Source organism: Cetorhinus maximus, chromosome 1 (genome assembly GCF_964194155.1).
Source record: "Cetorhinus maximus chromosome 1, sCetMax3.hap1.1, whole genome shotgun sequence".
Classification (NCBI taxonomy): Eukaryota; Metazoa; Chordata; class Chondrichthyes; order Lamniformes; family Cetorhinidae; genus Cetorhinus; species Cetorhinus maximus.
The window spans coordinates 231999341-232026357 of record NC_135879.1 but is presented as its reverse complement, the minus strand read 5'-3'; the positions used below and the strand labels follow the sequence as shown (position 1 = coordinate 232026357).

General features: G+C 43.1%; 2 protein-coding genes across 3 annotated transcripts in view; one reads left to right on the top strand and one right to left on the bottom strand.

Moving 5' to 3' along the window:
• The window catches only part of LOC144687910 (histone-lysine N-methyltransferase Smyd1-like), a 74103-nt gene extending 62236 nt beyond the window's left edge, over positions 1-11867 (top strand). For both annotated transcript variants that reach the window (XM_078554503.1, XM_078554493.1), the window contains 3 exons: positions 3898-4061; positions 6501-6669; positions 8781-11867. In XM_078554503.1, coding sequence (XP_078410629.1) covers positions 3898-4061; positions 6501-6669; positions 8781-8939 — 492 coding nt within the window. In that variant the 3' untranslated portion in view covers positions 8940-11867. The remainder of the gene's footprint in view (positions 1-3897; positions 4062-6500; positions 6670-8780) is intronic.
• Positions 11868-14193: 2326 nt separating this feature from the next.
• On the bottom strand, positions 14194-26706 carry LOC144687869 (fatty acid-binding protein 1, liver-like). The gene is made up of 4 exons (XM_078554428.1): positions 26395-26706; positions 25022-25194; positions 24731-24823; positions 14194-14310 (listed from the first exon to the last, which is right to left on the bottom strand). Exons 1-4 carry the CDS (start codon positions 26459-26461, stop codon positions 14230-14232), a joined length of 414 nt encoding a protein of 137 aa, XP_078410554.1. The 5' UTR covers positions 26462-26706; the 3' UTR covers positions 14194-14229.
• Between the last annotated feature and the right edge of the window lie 311 nt (positions 26707-27017).

Below are 27017 nucleotides of genomic sequence, written 5' to 3'. Positions count from 1 at the left end.
GACATCAAGGCAGTATTTGACCAGTGTGGCATCAAGGAGCCCTAGCAAAACTGGAGTCAATGGGAATCAGGGGGAAAACCCTTCAGTGGTTGGAGTCATACCTAGCACAAAGGAAGATGGTTGTGGTTGTTGGAGTTCAGTCATCTCAGCTCCAGTACATCACTGCAGGAGTTCCTCAGGGTAGTGCCCTCAGCCCAACCATCTTCAGCTGCTTCATTAATGACCTTTCTTCCATCATAAGGTCAGAAGTGGGGATGTTCACTGATGATTGCACAATGTTCAGCACTATTCATGACTCCTCAGACACTAAAGCAGCCTAAGTCCAAATGCAACAAGACCTGGACAATATCCAGGCTTGGGCTGACAAGTGGCAAGTAACATTCACACCACACAAGTGTCAGGCAATGACCATCTCCAACAAGAGAGAATCCAAACCATCGCCCCTTGATTTTCAATGGCATTACCATCACTGAATCCCCCACTGAATCAACATCCTGGGGGTTACCATTGACCAGAAACTGTACTGGACTAGCCATATAAATGCTGTGGCTACAAGAGTATGTCAGAGGCTAGGAACCATGGGATGAGTAACTCACCTCCTAACTCCCCATAGCCTGCCCACCATCTACAAGGCACAAGTCAGGGGTGTGATGGAATACTCCCCACTTGCCTGGATGAGTGCAGCTCCCACAACAGATAAGAAGTTTGACACCGTCCAGGACAAAGCAGCCCACTGGATTGGCACCACATCCACAAACATTCACTCCCTCCACCACCGATGCACAGTAGCAGCAGTGTGTACCATCTACAAGGTGCAGGATTTCACCAAGGTTCCTTCGACAGCACCTTCCAAATGCATGACCACTACCACCGAGAAGGACAAGGGCAGCAGATAGATGGGAACACCACCACCTGGAAGTTCCCCTCCACCGCCTTGACTTGGTAATATATCGTCGTTCCTTCACTGTCGCTGGGTCAAAATCCTGTAACTCCTTTCTAACCGCACTGTGGGTGTACCTACACCACATGGACTGCAGCGGTTCAAGAAGGCAGCTCACCACCACCTTCTCAAGGGCAACTAGGGATGTGCAATAAATGTTGGCCCATCCGGCGATGCCCACATCCCGTGAATGAATCAATAAAAAAAGAAGCCAAAAGATAAAAGCAAATGACAGAAGAAGTGAAGAATCGTTTGATGGAGACAAAAGAGGCATTAGAAGGAAAAGCCAAAATGCAAATGGGTAGCTTGTCCCCTGAACTGAACCAAGTTAAAATTTCACCAGAGAGAAATTTGATGACTGTGAAATCAAAAATGAAGGATGAAACAAAACCCTGTGGAAAACACAAAAAGAAAAGACAGAAAACAAAGCTGAAAAGCCAATAGAACATCCCTTTCTGCAGCTGAGAAAGGTTACTCACAAATTGAAGAAGATGGGCTTTAATTTTGTTGGCATACGAGTACACTTTTATGCACCATCCGGCTGTGCAGGTAGCAAATGCAGACGCCCTCAGTCGCCTCCCTTTGCCCGATAGTATTACACATGTTCCAGTACCTCAAGAGGTAGTGCTTGTGTTGAATTTCTTGGACTCTTCACCAGCCTGCAGGAGACAGATAAAGAATTGGACAAATTGGGACCCAATTTTAGCAAGAGTCCGCGAACAAGTGTTACAAGGATGGTCAAATGCACAAGTTCCTGAAGAATTAAAACCATTCTTTGTATGTAGATCTGAACTAAGTTGTCAAGACGGTATCTTGTTACGGGGAGCAAGAGTCGTTATCCCTGTCTAAGGAAGAGAATCATTATTGGAAGAACTTCGTAGTACGCATCCTGGTATTTCAAAAATGAAAATACTCGCACAAAGTTATATCTGGTGACCAGGGATAGACAGTGATACAGAAACAGTGGTGAAACACTGTCTCCAGTGTCAGCAACAGCAGAGGTTGCCCATTCCAGCTCCACTGCATCCTTGGGAATGGCCTGGTCGTCCCTGGGTTAGACTACATATAGACTATGTAGGGCCATTCCTCTGTGCCATGTTTCTTGTGATTATCGATGTACATTCCAAATGGATGGATGTGTTCAAAGTGAGATCACCCATATTGTCCACAACCATTGAAAAACTGCGCCAGAGTTTCAGTGTTCATGGCTTAGCTGAAGCTATTGTGTCAGATAATGGTGCTGCTTTCACTAGCACTGAATTCCAAAGATTCGTGAACCTAAATGGGATTAAACACGTCAGAACAGCATCATATCATCCCTCATCCAATTGGTTAGCAGAAAGAGAGGTACAAAACTTTAAAACAGGCATGAAGAAACTATTGGGGGGAACATTAGAAACACAAATCTCACGATTTCTGTTCAGCTATCACACAACTGCTCATGCTACCAGTGGTTTAACACCTTCAGAATTGTTAATGAAGTGCCGACTTTGTACAAGATTGAGTCTAGTATTCCCTAATTTTGAGGGGAAGGTGGAGAGAAACCTGGGTAATCAGAAAGTGAATCATGATGTTCACAGTAAAGATCGAGAGTTTACTGTTGGAGAGACAGTTTTTGTACGAAATTTTGCAGCAGGACTGAAATGGGTCCATGGTACAATTATCTCTGAAACAGGACAGTTATCAGGTAGAAGTATAAAACAGGATTGTTAGGAAACACGTGGATCATCTCAGGAGTTGAGAAACCCCCCCAACAACCCACCTGAAATTGAAGTTGAAACTGAGGTGAGATCGACAAAGAATAGAAATACCTGATATCTCTGTTGAAGTAAATAATTCTGAACTGCCTATTGTCTAGGGATGTCCCTGAAGCTGCAGTTCCTGGGCAAGTCGATCCAATGGAAGAACCTCCAGTTGTGGAGTTACATCACTGCCCAAATCCGAAAACCTCCTCAAAGACTAAATTTATAGTGGCACAAACCACATATAATTATATATGATATGGGTTAAGATGTTTTGTAAATAAGAGGGTAAAACAAATGTAAAGGGGGAGGAATGTAATGATTGTAAGTTAAATCATTTCTTCCTGTTATGGGGATCAGGTGACTGCATAGACCAATCAGCCCTAAGCGTGGGGAATCTGAGGGGCAGAGCTTTATTGCCTTGGCCTGGGATCAAGCATGTAGTCCCCTCTGAAGTCTGTTAATAAAGTTTACTGTTTCTTACAAGAAACCTGTCCAGAACTCTCCAAGTTTATTGCAATAAGTGAGGGGGAGGATGCTTCAAAATGCATTGACCGTCATGCCAACATTATGAAATTTAAAAATGGGTTTTGCTGCCAGGCCACCGTGGGGTGTTGGGAAAGCAGGGGGGAGTTCCTCTGCAGAATGGCCTGCGGCTGCTCCTGAATCCAGAAAGGCAGGGAGGGGCCTCTAGGCCTTCCTGGAGCGTTGGCCCTCCACCACCTCCACACTCAGGTCTGCACTGGGAGGCTAGTCCCAGGCACCTACACTGGCCGTCACTGCTTGCAGGATTTGGAAAATCTCAGTCCGCCTCCTTTACTAGACCTCAGTAGGCTCTTAATGAGCCTGGTCAGTTATCCTTCCACGTAGGCCTGCAGCTCATCCTGCTTCTGCAAAAATGGCCCAGGGTGGGATGGAGCTGGGGAACGTGTACGTGCACCCAACTTTAGCTCCCACTTGCCTCTGGTCCAGCAGGGCCTCCAAACCCTGCCTGTAGTGTCTCAAAAGGCTGGAATGTTGACCAGTTCACTCCCAGGTCTAAGACAGGGTGAAATTAAATGGGTAGGTAGACAGCTGGGCTATTGAGATGAACTACCAGCGCCTGTGTGAATAGATACCATTAACTGATACCTTTCTTTCTCTCTGTTGTTTTTTTCTCCTCCCCGTCCCCATTGTTATCCGTGTGTTTCCAACTTCCTCTTTGTGTAAGTTCAGGTTGTGAAGCTGTGTCGGGAATGCTTGAAAAAGCAGGAGCCTGTTCTGGCTGACACAAACCTTTACCAGCTGAAGTTCCTTAGCCTTGCCTCTGAAGTGCTGTCCTATCTGCAGCAATTTGAAGAAGCAGCAGAATATGCCAGGAAAATGGTGGAAGGATATCAGTAAGTGCCAACAATCACATATTACAAACTGCATTACATATTTGAAAGGGCTTTTTGTAGATGAGAAGGCCCATGTTGGTAAGGTGGTGACAATTGGTGACTCTCTCACCGTACCACCCCCTTTGAAAATGCCTTCTGTTTTCAGTCTCAGCAATAGATCCATTGGTAGCACCCTTGCCTCTACGTCTGAAGGTTGAGGGTTGAAGACCCATTCCTGAGCCTTGAGCATGAAATCCAGGAGGACTCTTTGGTGCAGTACTAAGGGAATGCAGCATAGTCAGAGGTGCTATCTTTGGGATGAGATGTTACACCGTGACCCTGCTTGCCCTCTCAGGTGGATGTAAAAGATCCCATGCTCCTATTTCCAAGAACAGCAGGGGATGAACAGGGGTCAGCCCACAATCAACATCACTAAAAGCAAACATTCTGGCTTCTGATGAAAGACCATCCTCCGGAAACATTAACTCTGTTCCTCTCTCCACAGATGTTGCCAGACCTGCTGAGCATTTCCTGTTCTTATTATCTATTCATGATCTCTGCGGTTTGCAGGAACTTGCTGCAAGAAAATTTGCTGCTTCATTTCCTACATTAAAAATATATCTACACTTCAAAATTACTTCATTGGTTGTAAAGTGTTTTGGGATGACCCTGGGGTCATAAGAGGTGCTGTATAAATGCCATTGCTTTCCTCCCTGGACACATGGGCCTGCTTACCTTTATTAATTCAGAGGATGTGGGCTTTGCTGGCTGGGCCAGCATTTATTGCCCATCCCTAGTTGCCCTTGAGAAGGCGGTGGTAAGCAGCCGCCTTGAACCGCTGCAGTCCATGTGGTGTAGGTACAGTCACAGTGCTGTTAGGAAGGGAGTTCCAGGATTTTGACCCAATGACAGAGAAGGGACGGCGATATATTTCCAAGTCAGGATGGTGAGTGGCTTGGAGGGGATCTTCCAGGTGATGGTGTTCCCATGTACCTGCTGCCCTTGTCCTTCTGGATAGGAGTGGTCATGGGTTTGGAAGGTGCTGTCTAAGAGGACTTAGCGAGTTCCTACAGTACATCTTGTAGATGGTACACACTGCTGCCACTGTCTGTCAGTGGTGGAGGGAGTTAATGTTTGTGGAAGGGGTGCCAATCAAGCGGGCTGCTTCGTCCTGGATGCTGCCGAGCTTCTTGAGTTTTGTTGGTGCTGCACTCATCCAGGCAAGTGGAGAGCATTCCATCACACTCCTGACTTGCGCCTTGTAGATATTCCTTAGGGAGTCAGGAGGTGAGTTACTCGCCGCAGGATTCCTAATCTCTGACGTGCTCTGCTAGCCGCAGTATTATATGGCTCATCCAGTTCAGTTTCTGGTCAATGGTAAACCCCAGGATGTTGATAGGGGAACACCCATTCCACAGATATCTAAGGCCATCTGCTACCTTGCCCCAGTGATGATCGTTCATATGTCAACCTGGACAAAAAATGTCAGTAGGCTATTTGCCTAAGATTAGGCACTAAAGCCTAGCTCAATACTGCTCTCTGTGATGATCTCTCACATTTCCCAGTAAAAAACCTGTGGCAAACATTCAGACCCGGGAGCTATGGCTGATCTTTTGTGCCTGCCTCCTTAGCTCAGTGACATTGAAACAAACTCACAAGCAGCAAGCCTGGGGGCATTGAGCCAGGAAGCAATGGGAAGGCATATCAGTGAGGGTACAATATGGCGCTATTGTCTTCAATTCTGGTTACCACACTTTAGGAAGGATGTAGAGGTTTAGAAAGGATGCAGACTTGAGATTTATGATATGGGACTTCAGTTAAGTGGAGAGGCTTGGGTTGATCTCCTTTGATAAAAAAATGTTAAGAGGATATTTGATCAAGGCGATCAAAGTCATGAATTTTTTTGAGAGACTAAATAAATAGAAATTGTTTTTAGTGGATGAAGGGTCAATAACCAGAGGACACAAATTTAAGATGACTGGCAAAGAACCAAAAGCAATCTGAAGAAATGAAGGGTGGTGGAAGCCGATTCTATAGGGACATTCAAAAGAGAATTGGATAAATCCTTCAAGAGGAAAAGTCTGTAGGGCTCTGGGGAAAGAGCAGGAGGAGAATGACTAATTGGACAGCTCTACCAAAGAGCTGGCACAGGCATGATGGGCTGAATGGCCTCCTTCTGTGCTATATCATTCTATGATTCTACTAACTGATGCTCTGGTTGCTGCCTGTTTGAACTTGGTATAAATAAGTCATTAACCTGGGTTCGCCCTGGTCGGTTTGACGCAGTGCAGTACTGCATGATGCAATTTCTTATCAAGCTCTTGCAAATGCTTTCAGATTCAATGTGCTGTCTGTTGTCGGTTATATATAACAGTCCTGGGCTATTGCTTAGAAAATTATATGTCCACTAATGCTATCATGTATCAATGGTTTTTAATAAAGTATTTTAACTGTTAATAGGAAACTCTACCATCACAACAATGCTCAGCTGGGTATGTCTCTGATGAGGGCTGGAGTGACACACTGGCATGCTGGGCTCATAGAACCAGGTCACGCTATGATTTGCCAAGCGAATGGGATTCTCCTGGTAACACATGGCCCCACTCATCCAATCACCAAGGATCTTGAGGTTAGTTCTAAACACAGTTTTGCAATTGGAGCTGAAGATTTATTGTGTGACCATTTTGGAATCTTGAGTACAGCGCATTCCTGTCTGGTAGAGTCTGATTCCCTCTGAACCTGAAGCAACCTTTCTGCTCTGCGCCTGGCCCAGCACCAACACAGTGCAACCTGCTTGTATCACTCACTTGGTTGCCGTTCAGAGTGGGGAGGTGGTGCTGGTGTAGTGTGGTAGTAATCCAGCACTGTCAGAACGGGTTCAAATACCACTAGGGCAGCTGGTGGAATTTAAATTCAACTAATTAAATCTGGAACTTAAAAGTTTGCCTTAATAATGATGACCATTTTTGATTGTTGTAAAAACCCATCTTTCACTAATGCCCCTTTAGGGAAGAAAATCTGTCGCCCTTACCCGGTCTGGCCTACACGTGACTCCAAACCCACAGCAATGTGGTTGACTCTTAAATGCCCTCCGAAATGGCCTGGCAAGCCACTCAGTTGAGCCAAACCACTACAAAGTAACTCCCTTCCTGACAACACAGTGGGTGTACCTACACCACATGAACTGCAGTGGTCTAATGGTGAGCGCTAAACGCTGGCCTAGCAAGTGATGCCCACATCCTGTAAAAGAACAAATAATGCAGATTTAGTGGTCAGGTTACGTGAGCCAGAACACGTTCACATTAAGATTGTTGCATTTTCCATCAATTGTACTGATTAGTTCTGCTCAAAATGCAGATCAGGAGATACCAATTCTGGGAAAGGGGAATAGATCTAGAAATGCCATACAGGGCAAGCTGTCAAACCATTGCCAATGCCTTGAACAGAGTGCCACTGAGCGGCATGAAGTGTTGGTTAGCGGTCTTAAAATCTTAGATGCTTACAGCACAGAAGGAAGTCTTCCTGCCCATTGTGTTTATGATGTCTCTTTGCTGGAGCACAGAGTCATTCAATAGCTGAGTAACAGAGAAGGAACGCTAATCAGGAATTGAACTTCTCTAGCTTTAGTGTGTCATTAGAACACAGAAGGGCACACAATTCATACTTGCTTCATCCATGATTACTATGAGTTTCATACTTGCTCCATTCAGACTTGCTGTCAGTTCCATTATTTCTTCAATAATTATTGCTACATCAGTTCTATACACACCCTGTTCATGAGCTCGCCATCCTACGTGCAGGATGCTCAACCCAAAGACTGTGTTCTGTAGTCTTGTCTGGTGTAATCTGAAGATCAGAAGGGAGTTCTCCTTGATGTCCTGGCCAAAGTCTGTCCCTCAAATAACACCAGTGCACTTAGGGACTTGTTTATTCATTCATGGGAAGTGGGCATCCCTGGCTAGGCCAGTATTTATTGCCCATCCCTGGGAAATTGCCTAACTCCACTCCAGTCTCAGCCCATCTTTGGTTTTTATTGACAAGTGCTCCAGAACTAGCCGTGCACCTAGCCAAGCTGTTCCAGTATGGCTACAACACTGGCATCAACCTGTCAATGTGGAAAATTGCCCAGGTATGCCAATCTGCTGTTGAAATTCCCATACATATTTCTTGTTACCTCTGGGCCTGACTGTTCCAATGCTCTCTCAAGCCGGCCTCCTATCTTCTACTCTACGTCAATTTGAGCTCAACTAAGATATTGCTGCCCGTAACCTAACTCACAGCAAGTTTTGTTTACCTATGCCTCTGTACTCATAGGCCTACATTGGCTCCTGGCTAAGCAATGCCTCGGATTTAAAAATGATCATTCTTATTTTCAAATCCACCCACGGTCTTGCCCTTCCCTAGCCCTTATCCTCTCCAGTGCCTCAGAGGTGTCTGCGCTTTGCCAATTCTTGCTCTTCCCTGATTTTAATTGCTCCACCATTGGTGGCTGTGCCTTTAGTTGCCGAGGCCTTAAATCTCTCCCCGGACCTCTCCACCTCTTAAGACTCTCCTTAAAACCTACGATCAAGTTTTTGTTCACCTGTTCTTATGTGACCTGGTGTCAAATTATATCTGATTTTCACTCCTCTGATGTTTTACTACAGCAGAGGCGATATATAAACGTAAAGTTGTTGTGATAGCTTTGCCATAGGTTGTCATGGAGTAACACTGATGAATTGAATTGTGCCTGCCTCCCAGACTATGCGGTGCCAGACAGAAATGGAGCTGCGAATGTTCAAGGAGAATGAGTTTCTTTATCACCAGATGAGAGAGGCAGCACTGAAGAATCAGAAGATGCACATGATGGCAGAGCCAGCTGGCGAGTATGTCAAGGAGCTTTTCCACAGGAGAAAATAAAGCAGTAACGTTTGATCATTTGCTGTCGGGAGTTCTGAATTGATTAGTGCCACACAACTCGCAGTTGAGGTGGGCGTGGAGAAACTGGGACGAGAGCGAGGAGAATCTAGTTGCAATCAGAACTCGTTAATCACTCTGTGAAGACAGCAATTGAGAAAAATTGGGCAGCGGTTTTTCCCCCCCTCACAATGGCATTTCGTGCAATCATGTATTTCCACATAACTCGTGCACTTGTAAAGTAGTCACAAACGGTTTGCTAAACATGCTTTTCACAAAGGCAGCTTCACCCTTGGCTAGTCAGGGGGGGTGGGGGTGGGGGTGCGTGTGCAGGGAGAGATTTAGACATAAAGGGAGTAATTTTAATCTGTGTTAACTCCAGTTTTACCCTCTACTGAAATCAGGTTATAGTGAGCAGGGAGGAAAAAAAAAAATCAGCAGTGGGTAACCAAAGAGTACAGGGTTAGGTTAAAATTACCCCTCCATAAGGTCATATATTCTTTTCTTCTATCATGGTGCTCAATTGTCTACATGTGCATCTCTCCTTAATTGCTTTCCCATTTAGTGTGTTGCCAATCCAGTTCTGGACCAGTTCAAACCCAATACAGATGGACCCCTGAAAGGTTTCCTTGCTTCCAGTAGTTAGGCAGAGGAAATGTCCTGTTTAAGAGGTCTGGTGCTTGCCACCCACCCTCCGATTGATAGCGTGCTGGTGTCTGCCGGAACACTGAGTGGCTGCCAATGGCACACTTATCAATCTAAAAGCACTAGAATTTGATCACAAGTTCATCCTGAACTGTCGATATATTGCTGTATGCAGGATAGTACAATCTGCCAATAGCTATTCATAGAATTGTACAGCAGAGGAGGAGATCATTTGGTCTATCATACCTGTGCTGGCAATTTGAAAATGCTGTCTATTTGGTCTCACTCCACTGCTCTTTCCCCATAACAGTACAAATTTTTCCCTTTAAAGTAAAGTATATACCCAATTTTCTTTGGAAAGTTGCTATTGAATCTGCTTCCAACAGCCTTTCAGGCAGTGCTTTCCAAATCATCATAACTTGCTCTGTTTAAATAAAAAAATAGTAAATGGAACGGCAATGAGGAGGAGATCTGGTGATATCCAGACTGAGCAACATATCGTTGATTTGGAATGGGATCCACTCAATTTGGTTTTTAAAAAAAGTGACTTGCATGTATATCGTCCTTGGAGTAAATACAGCTCTGTGCTCTTTGGCTGTAATTGGTCCCTGGCTTTTTAGTTATAAATCTGAATCCTAAAGTTTCCTAAATGTTGAAAGTTCCAGTAAATAAATAAATATTTTTAAAGGGTGATCCCTTTCTAGTTCTAGATTCTCCAACAAGAGGAAACATCCTCTCCACATCCACCCATTCAAGACCCCTCAGGATCTTGTGTTTCAGTGAAGTCACTTCTTACTCTAAACTCCAGCAGATACAAGCCCAACCTATCCTCATAAGACAACCTCCCAATTTCTGGTATCTTAGTAAACCTTCTCTGAACTGCTTCTAACACATTTACATCCTTCCTTAAATAAGGAGACCAGTATTGTACACAATACTCCAGGTGTGATCACACCTGTATAAGTGAACTTAAACCCCACTTCTCAGGCTCCATCTGGTGTGGTTAAAAATGGAATGAGCCTATTGATATGTCTACTTTCACTCGACATTCAGGAACGGGCCCGACTTTATTGTTGCCTCAGTTCAAAGGATTGTTTTGCTTTAAAAAAAAAAAAAAGCACTGAAACCACCTTTTACAAACCTGTGGGGAGACAAATTTGTCATTATTTACAGACAATTTCCCAGCGATGTAGAGATTTGTGACTAAATTTTGCAGTGATTTTCACATATTGCAAAGCATCCAAAACAGACGCTCCAATCTTACCCATGTCCCACCCGTACACAGTCAGGTGGCCAGTTTTGAGCTTGGCAATAGATTCTTGTAACCTTGCCAGTGACGTACCTCCCTTTATCCTCTGAATTGCATTTGATTGCCCTTTCTTGCTTTCACTCAGTCTGGAGAAAGTCACTGTTGATCTCACCAACCTTTCTATAATTATTAAACAGAACCGTTTCAGAAAATAAAGGTGGACAGGGATGCTTCTCCCAATACCATCATGGCAATGGTGGTGGAGTTACTGCACTAGGGATCCAGAGGCCTGTATTCGAGAACATAGGCTAAAATCCTACCATGGCAGCTGGGGAATGTGAATTCAAATCAATCTAGAATTAAAAAGATAGCATCAATAAGAGCGTCAATTAAACTGCTGGTTTGTCATTTAAAACTCATCTTGCTCATAATGACCTTTAGGAAAGGAAATTTGCCAATCTGACTCCAAACCCACATCAACATGGTTAGCTGTTAACTGAAAGAGCCTGGCAAGCCACTAATCAGAAGGTGGCTCACTACTACTGCTTTCCTGATGGTATTTGGGATAGGCAATAATGTTGAGCTTGTCAATGATGCCCACATCCCCTGAATGAATTAAATAAAATTTTAAATGCAAGTAGTAACAAACAAACAAACAATCATTTTTAGGCCATGAGAGATTTTACCAGGTGCCTGTCAATCCCTATTGATAAATTACATTTAACAGCAAGGCTGGGGCAAAATAAAAGTGCCGGGGAACAAAGTAAATAGCATAAGCAATTAAGTTCAGATTAGCCTTCCAAATTCATTATTTCACACTGAATGTGCTTACAATAATGTATTTTTACAATGTTTGTCTCCTTATCCTATAGGCTCCCCCACTCTAAGTGCCTGAGCACACTTTATAATAGTTTAAGCTACTGAAAGTTATCATTGTGTAGAATGATTTATGTATACTAATCAAGTTAAATGTTATGTACTTGACATAGCAAACAATGCCAGCTACACGCATCTTAAAATAAATTCATTTTTTGGGGCATATCTTACTGCTTTCTCTTGCTCATTGCTAATTACGATAACCAGATTGATTGTTTTAGCATCAATATGACCATCAGAGCCATCTCATACACATTCCTTTCTACTCCTCTTCCATTCTGATGATATAGAAAATTTATGGCTCTGTTCTCTTAACTCAAATTCACAAAGATCACATTAATGGCACATTCTCTACTGCTCCATTCTGTTGTTGAACATCAGGATATTTCCATACTGGGTCAGTCAGATCCACTGGTCATCCAGCAAGACGTCTTTTCTAATGATATCTTCATATCATTTGCTTCCCTGCTTCTATTACTGCTAGAGCATTTTTCTATATTCAATATTTGCTTCACATTATCTCCAAACTCACTACCAACCTATTGGGTAAAGACTTTACAATTATATGGATTTTCAGATGCTGTGGATTTTCAGATGCTATTCAACAAATCCCTGCAGTGGTTGGAGTTATTCCTAGGATGAAGAAAAATGTTGCTGCATAAGTTCAGGGCAGCCTCCTAGGTCCAAACATCATCAGCTACTTCAATGACCTTCCATCCAAAAAGTCAGATGGGTTCAGTGATGATTGAAAAAAAAAAATATTCAGCACCATTCACAATTCCTCAGATAATTAAGTCCTTATGCACATGCAGCAAGACCTAGACAACATCCATGCTCAATTACTACTCCCAGTAACAAGCTCTCCAATCCCCACCCAAGTTATGGTACATAATGCATTATTGCTCTTAGTATATAAAAGGAAGTGGTCAAACCAACAATATAGTTTAATTTTTGAGAAAGTCATCACTTATGGGCACATCCTCTTCAGTACAATAACCTTACCAAGGACTAGAATACAGAAGGGGACGTTTTGCAACTACTCTGGTTAGACTACACCTGGGAGGATTGTAATGTTCAGGGCACAACACCTTATAAAAAAAGGACATTGGCCTTGGAGGGAAAGGCAGACAGACTTGCCTTTAATTGACCTTTCACAACCAGAGGCCAAAGTACTTTGCATCCAATCAAGTACCATCACAGTAAGTGAAAGGGGTGGCCAATTTGCACATAAAACATTAGGAAATAATGACCAGACAATCTGTTTGTGATGTTGGGCAAGGGGAAAATAGCCTGGACACCAGGGAGAAATTCCTCACCCTTCGAAATGGTGCCTTGGGATCTTTTACAGACAGAAAAGACCTCAATTTAATAGGTCACCTTTGGCACCTCCAACAATGCAGCATTTCCTCAGCATGTCAATGGGGCATCAGCCTTGATTTTGAACCCTGAAGTGCAACTCAAACTTCAAACCATATGGCTCAATGATTAGCATTGTCACCAACGGAGACGCAGCTGACCTGGCTGTGTAGTACAGATTGACTGGATCAGGGACTCTAGCTCCTCAGACTAAACCATGATCCCGGAATATAGAAATTGAGCTCCTGAGGGAGCAACTTCTTCCACTGCAGAAAGTCGAGGACAAAGGCACACAATCTTAAAATCAGACTGGCCATTCAAGAAAGGCCTTCATGAAGTGTAGAACTTCATAAAATTAATTGAGCAACATCTATTGCTTTTAATTAAAATTGAACTTTTGCTAGATATGGCCCATACAAAACATCACGAGCCAAGATAGCTGCATGGAGATAGGATCTCCTCCAGCTATGATCCCTTTGAATGGTAGAATAGGCTTAAGGAGCTGAATGGCCTCACAGCTTTCATACTTGTTGGCTGGCAAGAAAAAAAGTTAACAGCTCCAACTATATTTGCAGAGAGTTAGCCAAGGTCTGCCTGAAACTTGCACTGTTAAGTGAATGAAGCTTTTAAAAAACCTAAACATGTCTCACATTATTCCTCTAGCAATTGAGTTTTATGGTGCCAAACTGAATTTAAAATCACAATGGAAAGTATGATCCAGCTTCTCCAATTGCAGAACATAGTCTTTACTCGATTTTAAGTTTAAAATTCATCTATAGTCTCAGCCATCCAACCACAAAATTTGCATCCCTCCAATTCTAGCCTCAGATTTGTTTATTTTTTTTTAAAAAAAAAGTCTCCACCATTGGTGACTCTTCAGCTGCCTGGGCTCCAAGATACCACTTAAAAAACATACTTGTAAATCAAGCTTTGTTATCTTCCTTAACGTCTCATGTAGCTCGACCCCAAATGGTTATAATTTCACTGGAGCACTTTATTTTAAATAAAGGTGCTATACGACACAAATGCAAGTTGCTCTTGAGTGTAGGACTATAATCAAGGTTGCTGTAGCACCATATGAAAGTCCACAATATACACAGTGAATGAGGAGTGACAAGTCATACTACATATCAGTGCGTAAGTGTTTTATTTCACAATTACAATGAACTACAGGTGATCTTCTTCTGTATCCGAGTCTTCAATTTTTTTGCTTACTTGTTTGTAAATGACATTTCCAAAAGTGATTGTCTGAAAGAGAAGACATCAAGCTGGAAGTGAAGCTATTCAAGACACATCTGAAGTGGTAGCCTGACTGCATTCTTAAAAATCAGGCTTCAAAATGCCCTGTATACTAGGTCTCATGCCTGTAAAATACAAGGCCCCAATTACCCCTTCCAAGCGAGGTGAAAGCTGCAACAAGTCAAGGCAAGCTGTTCAATTCAAGAATGAAATAGCAAATTACAAGTTGGAAAAAGGTCTCATTTTCTAAATATAGCAGCTGATCAGGCCCAACTTCACATTAGAAACAAACTTTACTGCACAGGAGGAGGAGAATATTTGGATTGGTCAGGTAAGCCAATCATGTCTGCCAGCCAAATAAAGCCATCCAGCTTCATTGCATTTTCCAGCTCTTGGTCTGTAACCTTGCTTACGGCACTTGGTGCCTATCGGTTTCTGTCTCTGCCATGTAGTGAGTTCCAGACCCTATCACCCCTGGTGAAAAACTTCTCAACTAATCCTTCTGCCAGTGACTTTTAAGTCTGGTTATTGACCAATATAGATTCTTCCTATCCACTACCCAAGTCCTGCAAAAGGCCTCAATTAAATCTCCCCAACACTATAGGCTGGAGTTTTTTTTATCTGGTCTTTCCTCAGTTAAAATTCTCCATTCCTTGTAACTCCTCAGATATCTTCTCTGCCCTTTCCAGTGCAGGAACACTTTTCCTATGATGCGACGACCAGAGCTCCTTGCTTGTGTTTTACAGGTTCTAGTCACCACTTACCAGCTCTTTATCCAACACAGAAGAACGAATCCTGCATGTCACCTTGGCCACTTAATTATCTGTCCTGATACCGTCAGGGATCTGTGGATATGCATTCCAATGTTCCCTTCTTCCTCTGCACTTCACTATCCTAACATTGTATTTTCCACCAAATGCATACCTTACTTCTACAGATTCAATCCCATCTGCCTAGGGGCAAAAAGTTCTGAACAGTACTCATTTAGTTTTACTAGCGTTCCAATTTAAAGGCATACAAGACCAGTATTCTTATTCCCCAGTTTTTACTGTTTTCCCACCCCCCACCTTCTGGGTAACTGACTAATTCAAATCTCACTGCAGTCTTATCATCAACCCCACAACCAATTGGTTATCACCTGCCATCATGTCCCCTACATTCAATTCTAATCATTGACACCACCAAATAAAAGCAAGGCACCCAGTACTAAGCCTTGTAGAACCCTCTGGGAACAGCCTTCAATAAAACATCCAGTGACCAGTAGCATTTGTTTTACAGTACCAAGCCAGTTTTGGATCCAGCTTGCCATTTCCCTTGACTTCTAAATTTACTGACCAGTTTAAAATATGGGACCTCGTCAAAAACCTTCTTAAAATCCATGTAGACAACGTCATCCTATACAGTCCCCTCTACAAAATCCTCCTAGTTACCTCAGAATCACAGATCACAGAATCAGTGCAGAAGATGCTCTTCGGCCCATCGACTCTGCATTGACATACGAGAAACACCTGACCTACCTAACCCCATTTACCAGCATTTGGCCCATAGCCTTGAATGTTATGATGTGCCAAGTGCTCATCCAGGTACTTTGTAAAGGATGTGAGGCAGCCCACCTCCACCACCCTCCCAGGCAGTGCATTCTAGACCGTCACCACCCTCTGGGTAAAAAAGTTTTTCCTCACATCCCCCTAAACCTCCTGCCCCTCACCTTGAACTTATGCCCCCTTGTGACTGACCCTTCAACTAAGGGGAACAGCTGCTCCCTATCCACCCTGTCCATGCTCCTCAATCTTGTACACCTCGATCATGTCGCCCCTCAGTCTTCTCTGCTCCAACAAAAACAACCCAAGTCTATCCAACCTCTCTTCATAACTTAAATGTTTCATCCCAATCAACATCCTGGTGAATCTCCTCTGCATCCCCTCCAGTGCAATCACATCCTTCCTATAATGTGGTGACCAGAACTGCACACAGTGCTCCAGCTGTGGCCTCACAAAGGTTCTATACAACTCCAACATGACCTCCCCACTTTTGTAAGTACAATCAATTAAACATTAAATCTTCCCTTAACAAATCTGTCAAGAAAATGATTAATATGATTACGACATTATTGCTATTAGTGAGACTTGGTTGCAGGTGGGGCAGGACTGGCAGCTCAATGTTCCGGGGTTCCGTTGTTTCAGACGTGATAGAGGGGGAGGGATGACATTACTAGTCAAGGAAAATATCACACCTGTGCATAAGCAGGACAGCCCGGAGGGCTCGTCTACAGAGGCCATATGGGTGGAGCTGAGGAATGGGAAAGGTGTGACCACACCAATAGGGTTGTATTATAGACTGCCCAATAGTCAGAGAGAATTGGAGGAGCAAATCTGTAGAGAGATAGCAGACCGATGTAAGAAACAGAAAGTTGTGATAGTAGGAGATTTTAACTTTCCACATATCGACTGGGACTCCCATACTGTAAAAGGGCTGGATGGCTTAGAGTTTGTCAAATGTGTTCAGGAAAGTTTATTCTAAATCAATATATAGAGGTACCAACGAGAGAGGATGCAATATTTGATCTCCTATTAGGGAACCAGACAGGTCAGGTGACAGAAGTATATGTAGGCGAACATTTTGGGTCCAGTGACCACAATGTCATTAGTTTTAAGCGAATTATGGATAAGGATAGGTCTGGTCCTCGAGCTGAGATTCTAAATTGGAGAAAGGCCAATTTTGTGGAAATGAGAAAGGATCTAGGAAGAGTGGATTGGGATAAGTTGTTTTCCGGCAAGGATGTGTTCAGTAAGTGGAAGGCATTCAAAGGCGAAATTTTGAGAGTGCAGAGTTTGCATGTTCCTGCCAGGATTAAAGGCAAAGTTAACAGGCATAGGGAACCTTGGTTTTCAAGGGATATTAGCGATCTGGTTAAGAAGAAGAGAGGTGTATAGCAGGTAGAGGCAACAAGAAGCAAATGAGGTACTTGTAGAGTATAGAAAATGTAAGAAAATGTTAAAAAAGGAAATCAGGAAGGCAAAAAGACGACATGAGGTTGCTTTGGCAGATAATGTGAAGGTAAACCCGAAGGGTTTCTACAAGTATATTAAGAGTAAAAGGATAGGAAGGGATACAATTGGTCCCCTTGAAGATCAGAGTGGTCGTCTATGTGTGGAGCCTCACGAGATGGGGGAGATCTTAAACAGTTTTTTTGCATCAGTATTTACTCAGGAAACTGGCAGTGTATATAAGGAAGGAAGGGAAACAAGCAGTAGTTTCATGGAACATACAGAGATTAAAGAGGAGGAGGTGCTTGCTGCCTTACAGCAAATAAAGGTAGATAAATCCCCCGGGCCTGACATGATATTCCCGCGGACCTTGAGGGAGACTAGTGTAGAAATTTCAGGGGCCCTGGCAGAAATATTTAAAATGTCCTTAGCCACGGGTGAGGTGCTGGAGGATTGGAGGGTAGCTCATGTTGTTCCATTGTTTAAAAAAGTAAACCAGGTAATTACAGGCCAGTGAGCCTGACGTCAGTAGGTGGTAAATTATTGGAAGGTGTTCTGAGAGATCGGATATATAATTGTTTGGACAGCCAAGGGCTGATTACGGATAGTCAGCATGGCTTTGTGCGTGGTAGGTCGTGTTTAACAAACCTTGTAGAGTTTTTTTGAGGAGGTTACCAAGAAAGTAGATGAAGGAAAGGCTGTGGATGTTGTCTACATGGACTTTAGTAAGGCCTCTGACAAGGTCCCACATGGGAGGTTAGTTCAGAAGGTTCAGACACTTGGTATCCATGGAGAGGTTGTAAACTGGATTCAAAATTGGCTGTGTGGGAGAAGACAGAGTGGTAGTGGATGATTGCTTCTCAGACTGGAGGTCTGTGACTAGTGGTGTGCCTCAGGGATCTGTACTGGGATCATTGTTGTTTGTTGTCTATATCAATGATTTGGATGATAACGTGGTGAATTGGATCAGCAAGTTTGCTGATGACACTAAGATTGGAGGTGTTGTGGACAGCGAGGAAGGCTTTCAAAGATTGCAGAGAGATCTGGACCAACTGGAAAAATGGGCCAGAAAATGGCAGATGGAATTTAATGCAGAAAAGTGTGAGGTGTTACATTTTGGAAGGTCAAACCAAGGTAGGACATACACAGTAAATGGTAGGGCACTGAGGAGTGCGGAGGAACAAAGGGATCTGGGAGTTCAGATACACAATTCCCTGAAAGTGTCATCACAGGTAGACAAGGTTGTAAAGAAAGCTTTTGGCATACTGGCCTTCATAAATCAAATTATTGAGTATAGGATTTGGGATGTTATGGTGAGGTTGTATAAGACATTGGTGAGGCCAACTTTGGAGTATTGTGTGCAGTTCTGGTCGCCTAACTACAGGAAGGATATCAGTAAGATTGAGAGAGTGCAGAGAAGATTTACTAGGATGTTGCTGGGTCTTAAGGAGTTGAGTTACAGGTAAAGATTAAACAGGTTAGGACTTTATTCCTTGGAGCGTAGGAGAATGAGGGGAGATTTGATAGAAGTTTACAAAATTGTGAGGGGTATAGACAGAGTAAATGCGAGTAGACTCTTTCCACTTAGATTAGGAGAGATAAACACAAGAGGACATGGCTTTAGGGTGAAAGGGGAAAGGTTTTGGGGGAACATTAGGGGGAACTTCTTCACTCAGGGAGTGGTGAGAGTGTGGAACGAGCTACCATCTGACGTGGTAAATGCGGGCTCACTCTTAAGTTTTAAGATTAAATTAGATAGATACATGGATGGGGGCGGTCTGGAGGGTTATGGACTAGGTGCAGGTCAATGGGACTAGCGGAATAATATTTCAGCAGGGACTAGAAGGGCCGAATGGCCTGTTTTATGTGCTGTAGTGTTCTATGGTTCTATGATCCTCACCTTTTTTCCTAGCATAGATTATGCCATTACTATTGCATTATTTGGTCTACCCTTTCTAAAAAAAAGCATTAGCAGTCTCCTGGCACCAAACGAGTAACCAGAGGAGATTGGGAAATGATAGTGAGGCTCTGCTTTCTCCACCACTCATTGCACCTTTTCACAGCCTGGTATAAATCATTTATCAATTTATCTACTGCCAAAGCTTATTTCTTCATGGTTCATTCTATCTAATCTTTTACACTCCTTAGCTAAAGGTCCACACCCTTTGTGGTGAAAAACAGGTAGAAAGTATTAAAAACATTACCTCATGACTGTTCCCTCTGGGACACCCTGGTCTACTCTTCCATCACCCCCTACATGTCAACATCCTCCCACAGAACCTTCCCATGCAACCGCAGAAGGTGCAACGCCTGCCGCTTTATTTCCCCCCTCCTCACCAAGGGCCTAAACACTCCTTTCAAGTGAAGCAGCACTTCACTTGCACTTCCCTCAATTTAGTCTACTGTATTCGCTGCTCCCAATGTGGTCTCCTCTACATTGGAGACACCAAACGCAGACTGGGTGACCGCTTTGCAGAACACCTTCCGTCTATCCACAAGCATTACCCAGACCTCCCTGTCGCTTGCCATTTCAACACCACCCTGCTCTCATGCCCACATGTCCATCCTTGGCCTGCTGCAATGTTCCAGTGAAGCTCAACGCAAACTGGAGGAACAGCATCTCATCTTCCGACTAGGCACTTTTACAGCCTTCTAGACTTAAACATCGAGTTCAACAACTTCAGACTCTCTCCTCCATCCTCACTCCTATTTGATCCCCTTTCTTCAAATTGGCCTTCTATCCAGCTTCACCCATCCCACCTCCCTTACACAGTATATTTCAGCACATTTCAACTTCTCTAGTTCTGAAGAGTCATCTAACTCAAATCATTAACTCTCTCTCCACAGGTGCAGTCAGACCTGCTTTTTCCAGTAATTTTTTTGTTTCAGGCTATCTTTTTGGCCTCCAATAGGTTTCTGGAAATCCAAAATAAAAATACCTGGAAAAACTCAGCAGGTCCTCTCCCTCCCAGAACCATGATAGGGTCCCCCTTGTCCTCACTTATCACCCCACCAGCCTCTGCATTCAAAGGATCATCTTCCAGCATTTACGCCAACTCCAGCATGATGCCACCACCAAACACATCTTCCCTTCACCCCCTGGCAGCATTCCACAGGGATTATTCCCTCCAGGACATCCTGGTCCACTCCTCCATCACGCCCAACACCTCAACCTCCTCCCACACCACCTTCCCATGCAACCACAGAAGGTGCAACACCTGCCCCTTTACTTTCCCTCTCCTCACCGTCCAAGGGCCCAAACACTCCTTTCAAGTGAAGCAGCATTTCACTTACACTTCCCTCAATTTAGTCTTCTGCATTCGTTGCTCCCAATGCAGTTTCCTCTACATTGGAGACACCAAACACAGACTGGGTGACCGCTTTGCAGAACACCTTCGGTCTGTCCACAAGCATGACCCAGACCTCCCTGTCGCTTGCCATTTCAACACTCCACTCTGCTCTCATGCCCACATGTCCGTACTTGGCTTGCTGCATTGTTCCAGTGAAGGTCAATGTAACTGGAGGAACAGCACCTCATCTTCCGACTAGGCACTTTACATCCTTCCGGACTGAATATTGAGTTCAACAATTTTAGATCATGAACCCTCTCCTCCATTCCCCACCCCCCCTTTTCCCCCCAATAATTTATATAGATTTTTCTTTTCCCACCTATTGCCATTATTTTTAAGTGTATTGTTTTATCTCTACCTTGTAGCCTATTTTGATCCCTTCCCTTCACCCCACCCCCACTAGGGCTATCTGTCCTGCTTTCTTCCCTTAATTAGCACATTCCTTAGGTAATATCACCACCTTCAACACCTCTTTATCCTTCTGTCTATGACATCTTTTGGCTACCTCCACCTATCACTGGCCCTCTATCCAGCTCTACCTGTCCCACCCCTCCCTTAAACCAGCTTATATTTCACCTCTTTTCTATTTTTACTTAGTTCTGTTGAAGAGGCTTGCTGCTATATTATTGGCTCTACCCTTATCAAGTTGTATTTTGTACAGTTCTGCCCCTTCCCAGAACTGACCCCAATGTACCAGGGATTTAAAATCCTCCCCTATGATGTCATAGTTATGACTGAGACTTGGCTAAAAGGGCAGGATTGGCAGCTCAACATTCCTGGTATTCAGACAAGATTGAGAGGGATAGAAAAGAGGGGGGTTGCAATATTGGTCAAGGACTCAATTATACAGTGAGGAGGGATGAATTCTTGGAAGGATCATCAAATAAAGTCACATGGATAGAAGTTAAAAAAACACTAAAAAGGGGCAAACATGCTGTTGGGCATTTACTATAGGCCCCCAAACAAACATCAGGGAGAGAGGATCAAATATGCAATCAAATTTCAGAAAGAGGATAATAAGGTAATAGTAGGGGATTTTAACCACCCAAATATTAACTGGGGTAATTTTAGCATGCAAGGTAGGGAGGGAGCAAAATTCTTAAATTGTATCCAGGAGAACCTTTTTAGCCAGTACATAGAAAGCCCAACAAGGGAGGGGGCAGTTCTGGACCTAATATTTGGAAATGAGTTCAGGCAGATGGACGGCTTATCAGTAGGGGAGCATTTGAGGTAGTGGCCATAACTCAAGTTAGGTTTAGGATAGTCATGGAACAGGATAAGGTTGGACAAGGAATAAAAGTTCTAAACTGGGGAAAGGATAATTTTACCAAGATGAGACACAATTTGGCCCAAGTGGATTGGGAGCAAAAGAGCAAGAGAATAATTAAGGAAGAGTAGGGCCAATCAGGGACCATAGAGATAATGTGTGTGGATCCAGAAGATGTGGATGTATTCCTCAATGAATATATTGTGTTGGTCTTCATAATGAAAAAGGACAATGCAGATGTAGACATCAGGGTGGAGGACTGAAATATTAGAGGAAAACAACGGAGGGGGAGGTAGTACTAGTGGGTTTAGCAGCCTTAAAAGTGGTTAAATCCACAGGCCCTGATGAGATGCTTCTCAACAGCCTGGGATACAACAGAAGAGATATCAGGGGCCTTGGCAGTACTTTTCCCAAATTCTCTCTGGCCACAGGTGAGGTGCTAGAGGACTGCTAACATTGTCCCATTATTAAAAAAAGGGGAAGGGATAGACTAGGAAATTACAGGCCAGTGAGTCTAACCTTGGTGGTGGGGAAGTTACTAAAAAGAATTCTAAGGACAGAATATGTCTGCACTTGGAGACATGGATTAATCAGGGATAAGTTAGCATGGATTGGTTAATGGAAGGTAGTATTGACAAATTTGATTGAATGTTTTGAGGAGGTAACCAGGAGTGTTGATTAGGGTAATGCATTTGATATGATCTACATGGACTTTAGCAAGGCTTTGAGGCACCTCATGTCAGACTGGTCAGGAACATAAGAGCCCATGGGATCAAAGGCAAAGTGCCACATTGGATCCAAAATTGGCTGAGAGACAGGAAGCAGAGGGATGTTTCTGTGACTGGGAAGTTTGTTTCTAGTGGGGTTTGGCAGGGCTCTGTTCTGGGGCCCTTGTTGTGTACATAAGTGATTTGGACTTAAATCTAGTGGATATGATCAAGAAGTTTGCAGATGACATGAAAATTGGTAGGGTGTAAATAGTGAGGAGGATATTGATGGACTGGGCAGGTGGGCAGAGCAGAGGCAAATGGAATTCAACCTGGAAAATTGAGGGCTAATGCACTTGGGGAGGGCTAACAAGGCAAGGGATTACACTATTAATGGTCCTGGAAAGTACTTCAGGTCAGAGGGACCTTGGTGTCCATATCCATAGATCCCTGAAGGTAGCACGGCAGGTACATAAGGTGGTTAAGGGGGCATATGGGATACTTGTAATCTATGCCTCAGCTAATAATGGCAAGAGCAGGGATGTTATGCTGGTACTGTATAAAATGCTGGTTAGGCCACAACTGGAGTACTGTGTGCAGTTCTGGTCACCACATTATAGGAAGGATGTAATTGCACCAGAGAGGGTGCAGAGGAGATTTACCAGGATGCTGCCTGGGCTAGAGGGTCTGGGTTATGGGGAATGATTGAATAGGATGGGATTGTTTTCTTTGGAGCAGCAAAGGTTGAGCGGGGACCTGATAGGAGGTGTATAAGATTATGAGGAGCATAGATAGGAAGGCACCTTTTCCATTAGTTAAGGGGTCAATAACCAGGGGGCATAGATTTAAAGGTAAGGAGGTAAAAGGCTAGGACGGGAGTGGAGGAAAAGTTTTCACCCAGAGGGCAGTGAAAGTCTGGAACTCTGCCTGAAAAGGGTGGTCAAGTCAGAAACTCTCATAACCTTTTAAGTATTTAGTTATTCACTTGCATTGCAAAAGCCTCCAGGGCTAAGCACTGGAAAATGAGATAGGTGCAGTCTGATCTTTGTTGACCAGCACAGGCACAATAGGCCTAATGGCCTCCTTCTGTGCTGTAAACATCTATGAGTTTATGATCACTGTGGGTGTAGTTATACCACAGACTACAGCAGTTCAAGAAGGCAGCTCACCACCACAAGGGCAATTGATGCTGGCCTTTCACTACCCATATTCTGCAAGTGAATAAACAAGCTGCCTGGACCATACCCATTCACTTTGCCACATTTTAAGCTGCACATTGACCACCTCCTAAATGTGTTCTCCATGTAGCTCTCAGCCTCATGGATGCAATGTAGCATCACCAGCTTCTGCTCAAGTGCCATAACCTAGAGCAAGCTGACCCCCACTCCTGCATTTGTGGTTGTCCAGGGACAAGCAGCAGCTTGGAATGACCACATGGCACAGGCACCCATTTGGACCAAGGTGCTCGGCCATGACTACTCATTCAGCTAAATTTTATAGTTTAACCCCCACAGAAAAATATTTGAGCAAACCATTTAAATCCCTCACCAGCCCTCCTGTCAAACTTATGAAAGCTGTTGGTCTGTCATAAGCCAGCTTTATCATCCATCTTCAATGGGAAGGTAACTGCAACACCTCCCAAACTCTGACCTCAACCACCAAGAAGGACCAGGGCAGCAGGTGCAGGGCAATAATCACCTATAAGTACTCAAACAGCATCTTGATTTGGGACAGTGTTAAAATCTTGTATCTTTACCCAACAGCATCACTGGATTCAAGGCAATTTACCACATCACCTGCTCAAGGATAAGTGGCCATGCCAATAACACCCACATTCAGGTGAAAAAAATCAACTTTCTAAAAAAAAAGGAGAAAACTGGGAGTTTCTACCTGTTTTAAGAGATGCACTTAGCTTCTTGTTCAGCATATATTGCTGTTTGTTACCCCCACCCCCAAAAAAGGATCATGTAACATTTATCTTCATTAGACTATATTTGCCACATTTATTCAGTTGTGGTTTGTGCACATGGCACAAGTTCATCATGCATCCAATCTGACTTGCTGTTCAGATCAGATTATTTGCCATTAGAAACTACAGGAATATCACTTGAAACTTACATTAGTCAGCTGATCTCCATTAAATTCTGCAATGGAAGTAAAGTCCCTTGCTTTCACTATGAGTTTATTTTCTCCCTCTAGGTTCATTACAGCCTACAACATGGAAAAACAAAATCACAGTAAAAGTCAAATTTACTGAAAATCAGAAGTTCAGAAAAGTTCTGTGCATGAAAGTTATCTTAAAGATTGCAAGTAAAAGAGTCATTTTTTGCTATATAATCAAAGAGACTTAAAGAGGATTAGTGAAATTGTGTGTCACACAAGCTCTCTTATGCCCAAGACTCAAGTTACCTTGACCTTCTCTCCTGCAGGAGTTTGTAAATGTGTCTCTTGCCCAAGGGTAAAGCTATTAACAAGCACTTGATCACCAGTTTGGATAGCAACTATGAAGTCTTCTCCATTTTGAACAATTTTAGTAACTCTCTTGAGATCTTTGATTTTTTCAATCATGTCATCTGGGACACCTGTAAAATGCAGGAGGGACCAAATGTGTATCAAATTCATAACCTGATCAGTATTTAACTGCCAAATTACATGACAAATTCAACAAAAAACTTATGTGCATTTTAATGTAATATGGCAATAGTATATGGAATACTTGTTTTAATTAAAAAAGCACCGAGTGGAAAAGCAAGGGGTTGGGGGGGAGAAAGAAAGATGACAAAACAAATCATTGCCATACAGGTTAAATTACTGAGGCCACATTACATAGGCTAGAGAAAAGATTAGGGTGATCTAATTGAAATGATAAAGGAACTGATGAGTGAGCACACAGCCATATTACACAAGGGGTACAAGCCAGGTTATACAATGGGTATAACCTTAAAATTAGGCTGTTCGGGGGCAATGCCAAGAAATACTTCTACATAAAAGGATATTGGAAATCTGGAGTTTGAGTGGAGGCCAATTGAAAATTTCAACTGAGATTGATAGATAGGTAAAGGAAATCAGGGCTATGGAACCAAGACAGGTTTAGTCAATTAGATTATGGTTCAGACTAAAGGGATTGAATGGCCTATTCCAGTTCCTGGACTTTTCTTGACAGATTATTAGGTCAAGTCCTGACCATCACATTTCTGAAGCCCATGGAGAGGATAGAGGTTTTCTAATATCATGCCAGAAATGGAAGGCTTTACTGTTGGAGGCACTAGAGCAGATGCTGAGATGGTTGTAGCTGCTCATTTCAAAAAACATATATGATAAAGTTAGTGTCATTGGTCAGTAAGTTGGTAATGGAGTGCATACATTTACCAAAAGATAAAAAGCAGAATTTAAACATGTTTTTAAACCAACGGAAAATTTGTTTCTGGGGGAAAGAGCAGCATTAAATTGTATAGCTCTCCAAGAACTGTATCATTTTATGATATTCTAACCATGAAGTGCCCCATCTGAAGGTATGGTATTATGGATTTTATAACAGAGACCAAGCAGATCACTAAGAGTTAGCATTAGCATACTGGGCTAGTGCTGCAAAATTCATACAATACATTCTCACCCATATATGTCCAAGAACAGGAAGCAGAGTACAAGAATTGCAATACAGCTCTCCATGCTATTTATTTGAAATTGAATCTATCAATTCAATCCCATCTCCTGGGAAAACAGTGAAACGTTAAGCTCATCTATCCAATATTTTGGCATTCTACAATTGATCTTCAGCTTACCCAGGGCTTCCATAAATAGTTCCACATTTTCTTGGCTCTGGAGTTCATACTGTCCACTGAAGTCCATTATATAAATGGTTCAGCACTCAAGGGAGGCAGGGGCTGCTTTTTATGGATCCTTTTAACTGGAGGCAATAATGGAATATCAAACATATCTGATGACTCAATAGTTTATTCTGTGAACATTCAATATCAACTATTTCACCTCATCACAACTGCTATTCACTAACCCTAGATAACTGTTCTGGTTATCTGGTAGGTCCAAAAGTTAAATGCCTTAAAAAAACACCCATTTGTTAAATATCAATTCAATCCTTTACTTTTTCCAATGAATGCACAGCTAAACGAATCTAAAGCTACCCTATACACATTCCATTTCTGATACTCTGAAGACTCAAATGTTTGAGGTCGCCATTAATTACTCCCCAGGGTTCTGGAGCCTTCTCTTTACCAGAAGCAAATAATTGTAGGAACTTCACTGGAGGTTTACAGCTAAGCATCAGTTTGAGTGCCTCTGATGTCTGGATATCCTTGCTGTAAAACAAGGTTATTTCAGAGGGTTCTAAAAGTGATTCCTGCTGGTTGTACAGGCCAAGGTCCACCAAGAGTCTTTCCTTATGGTG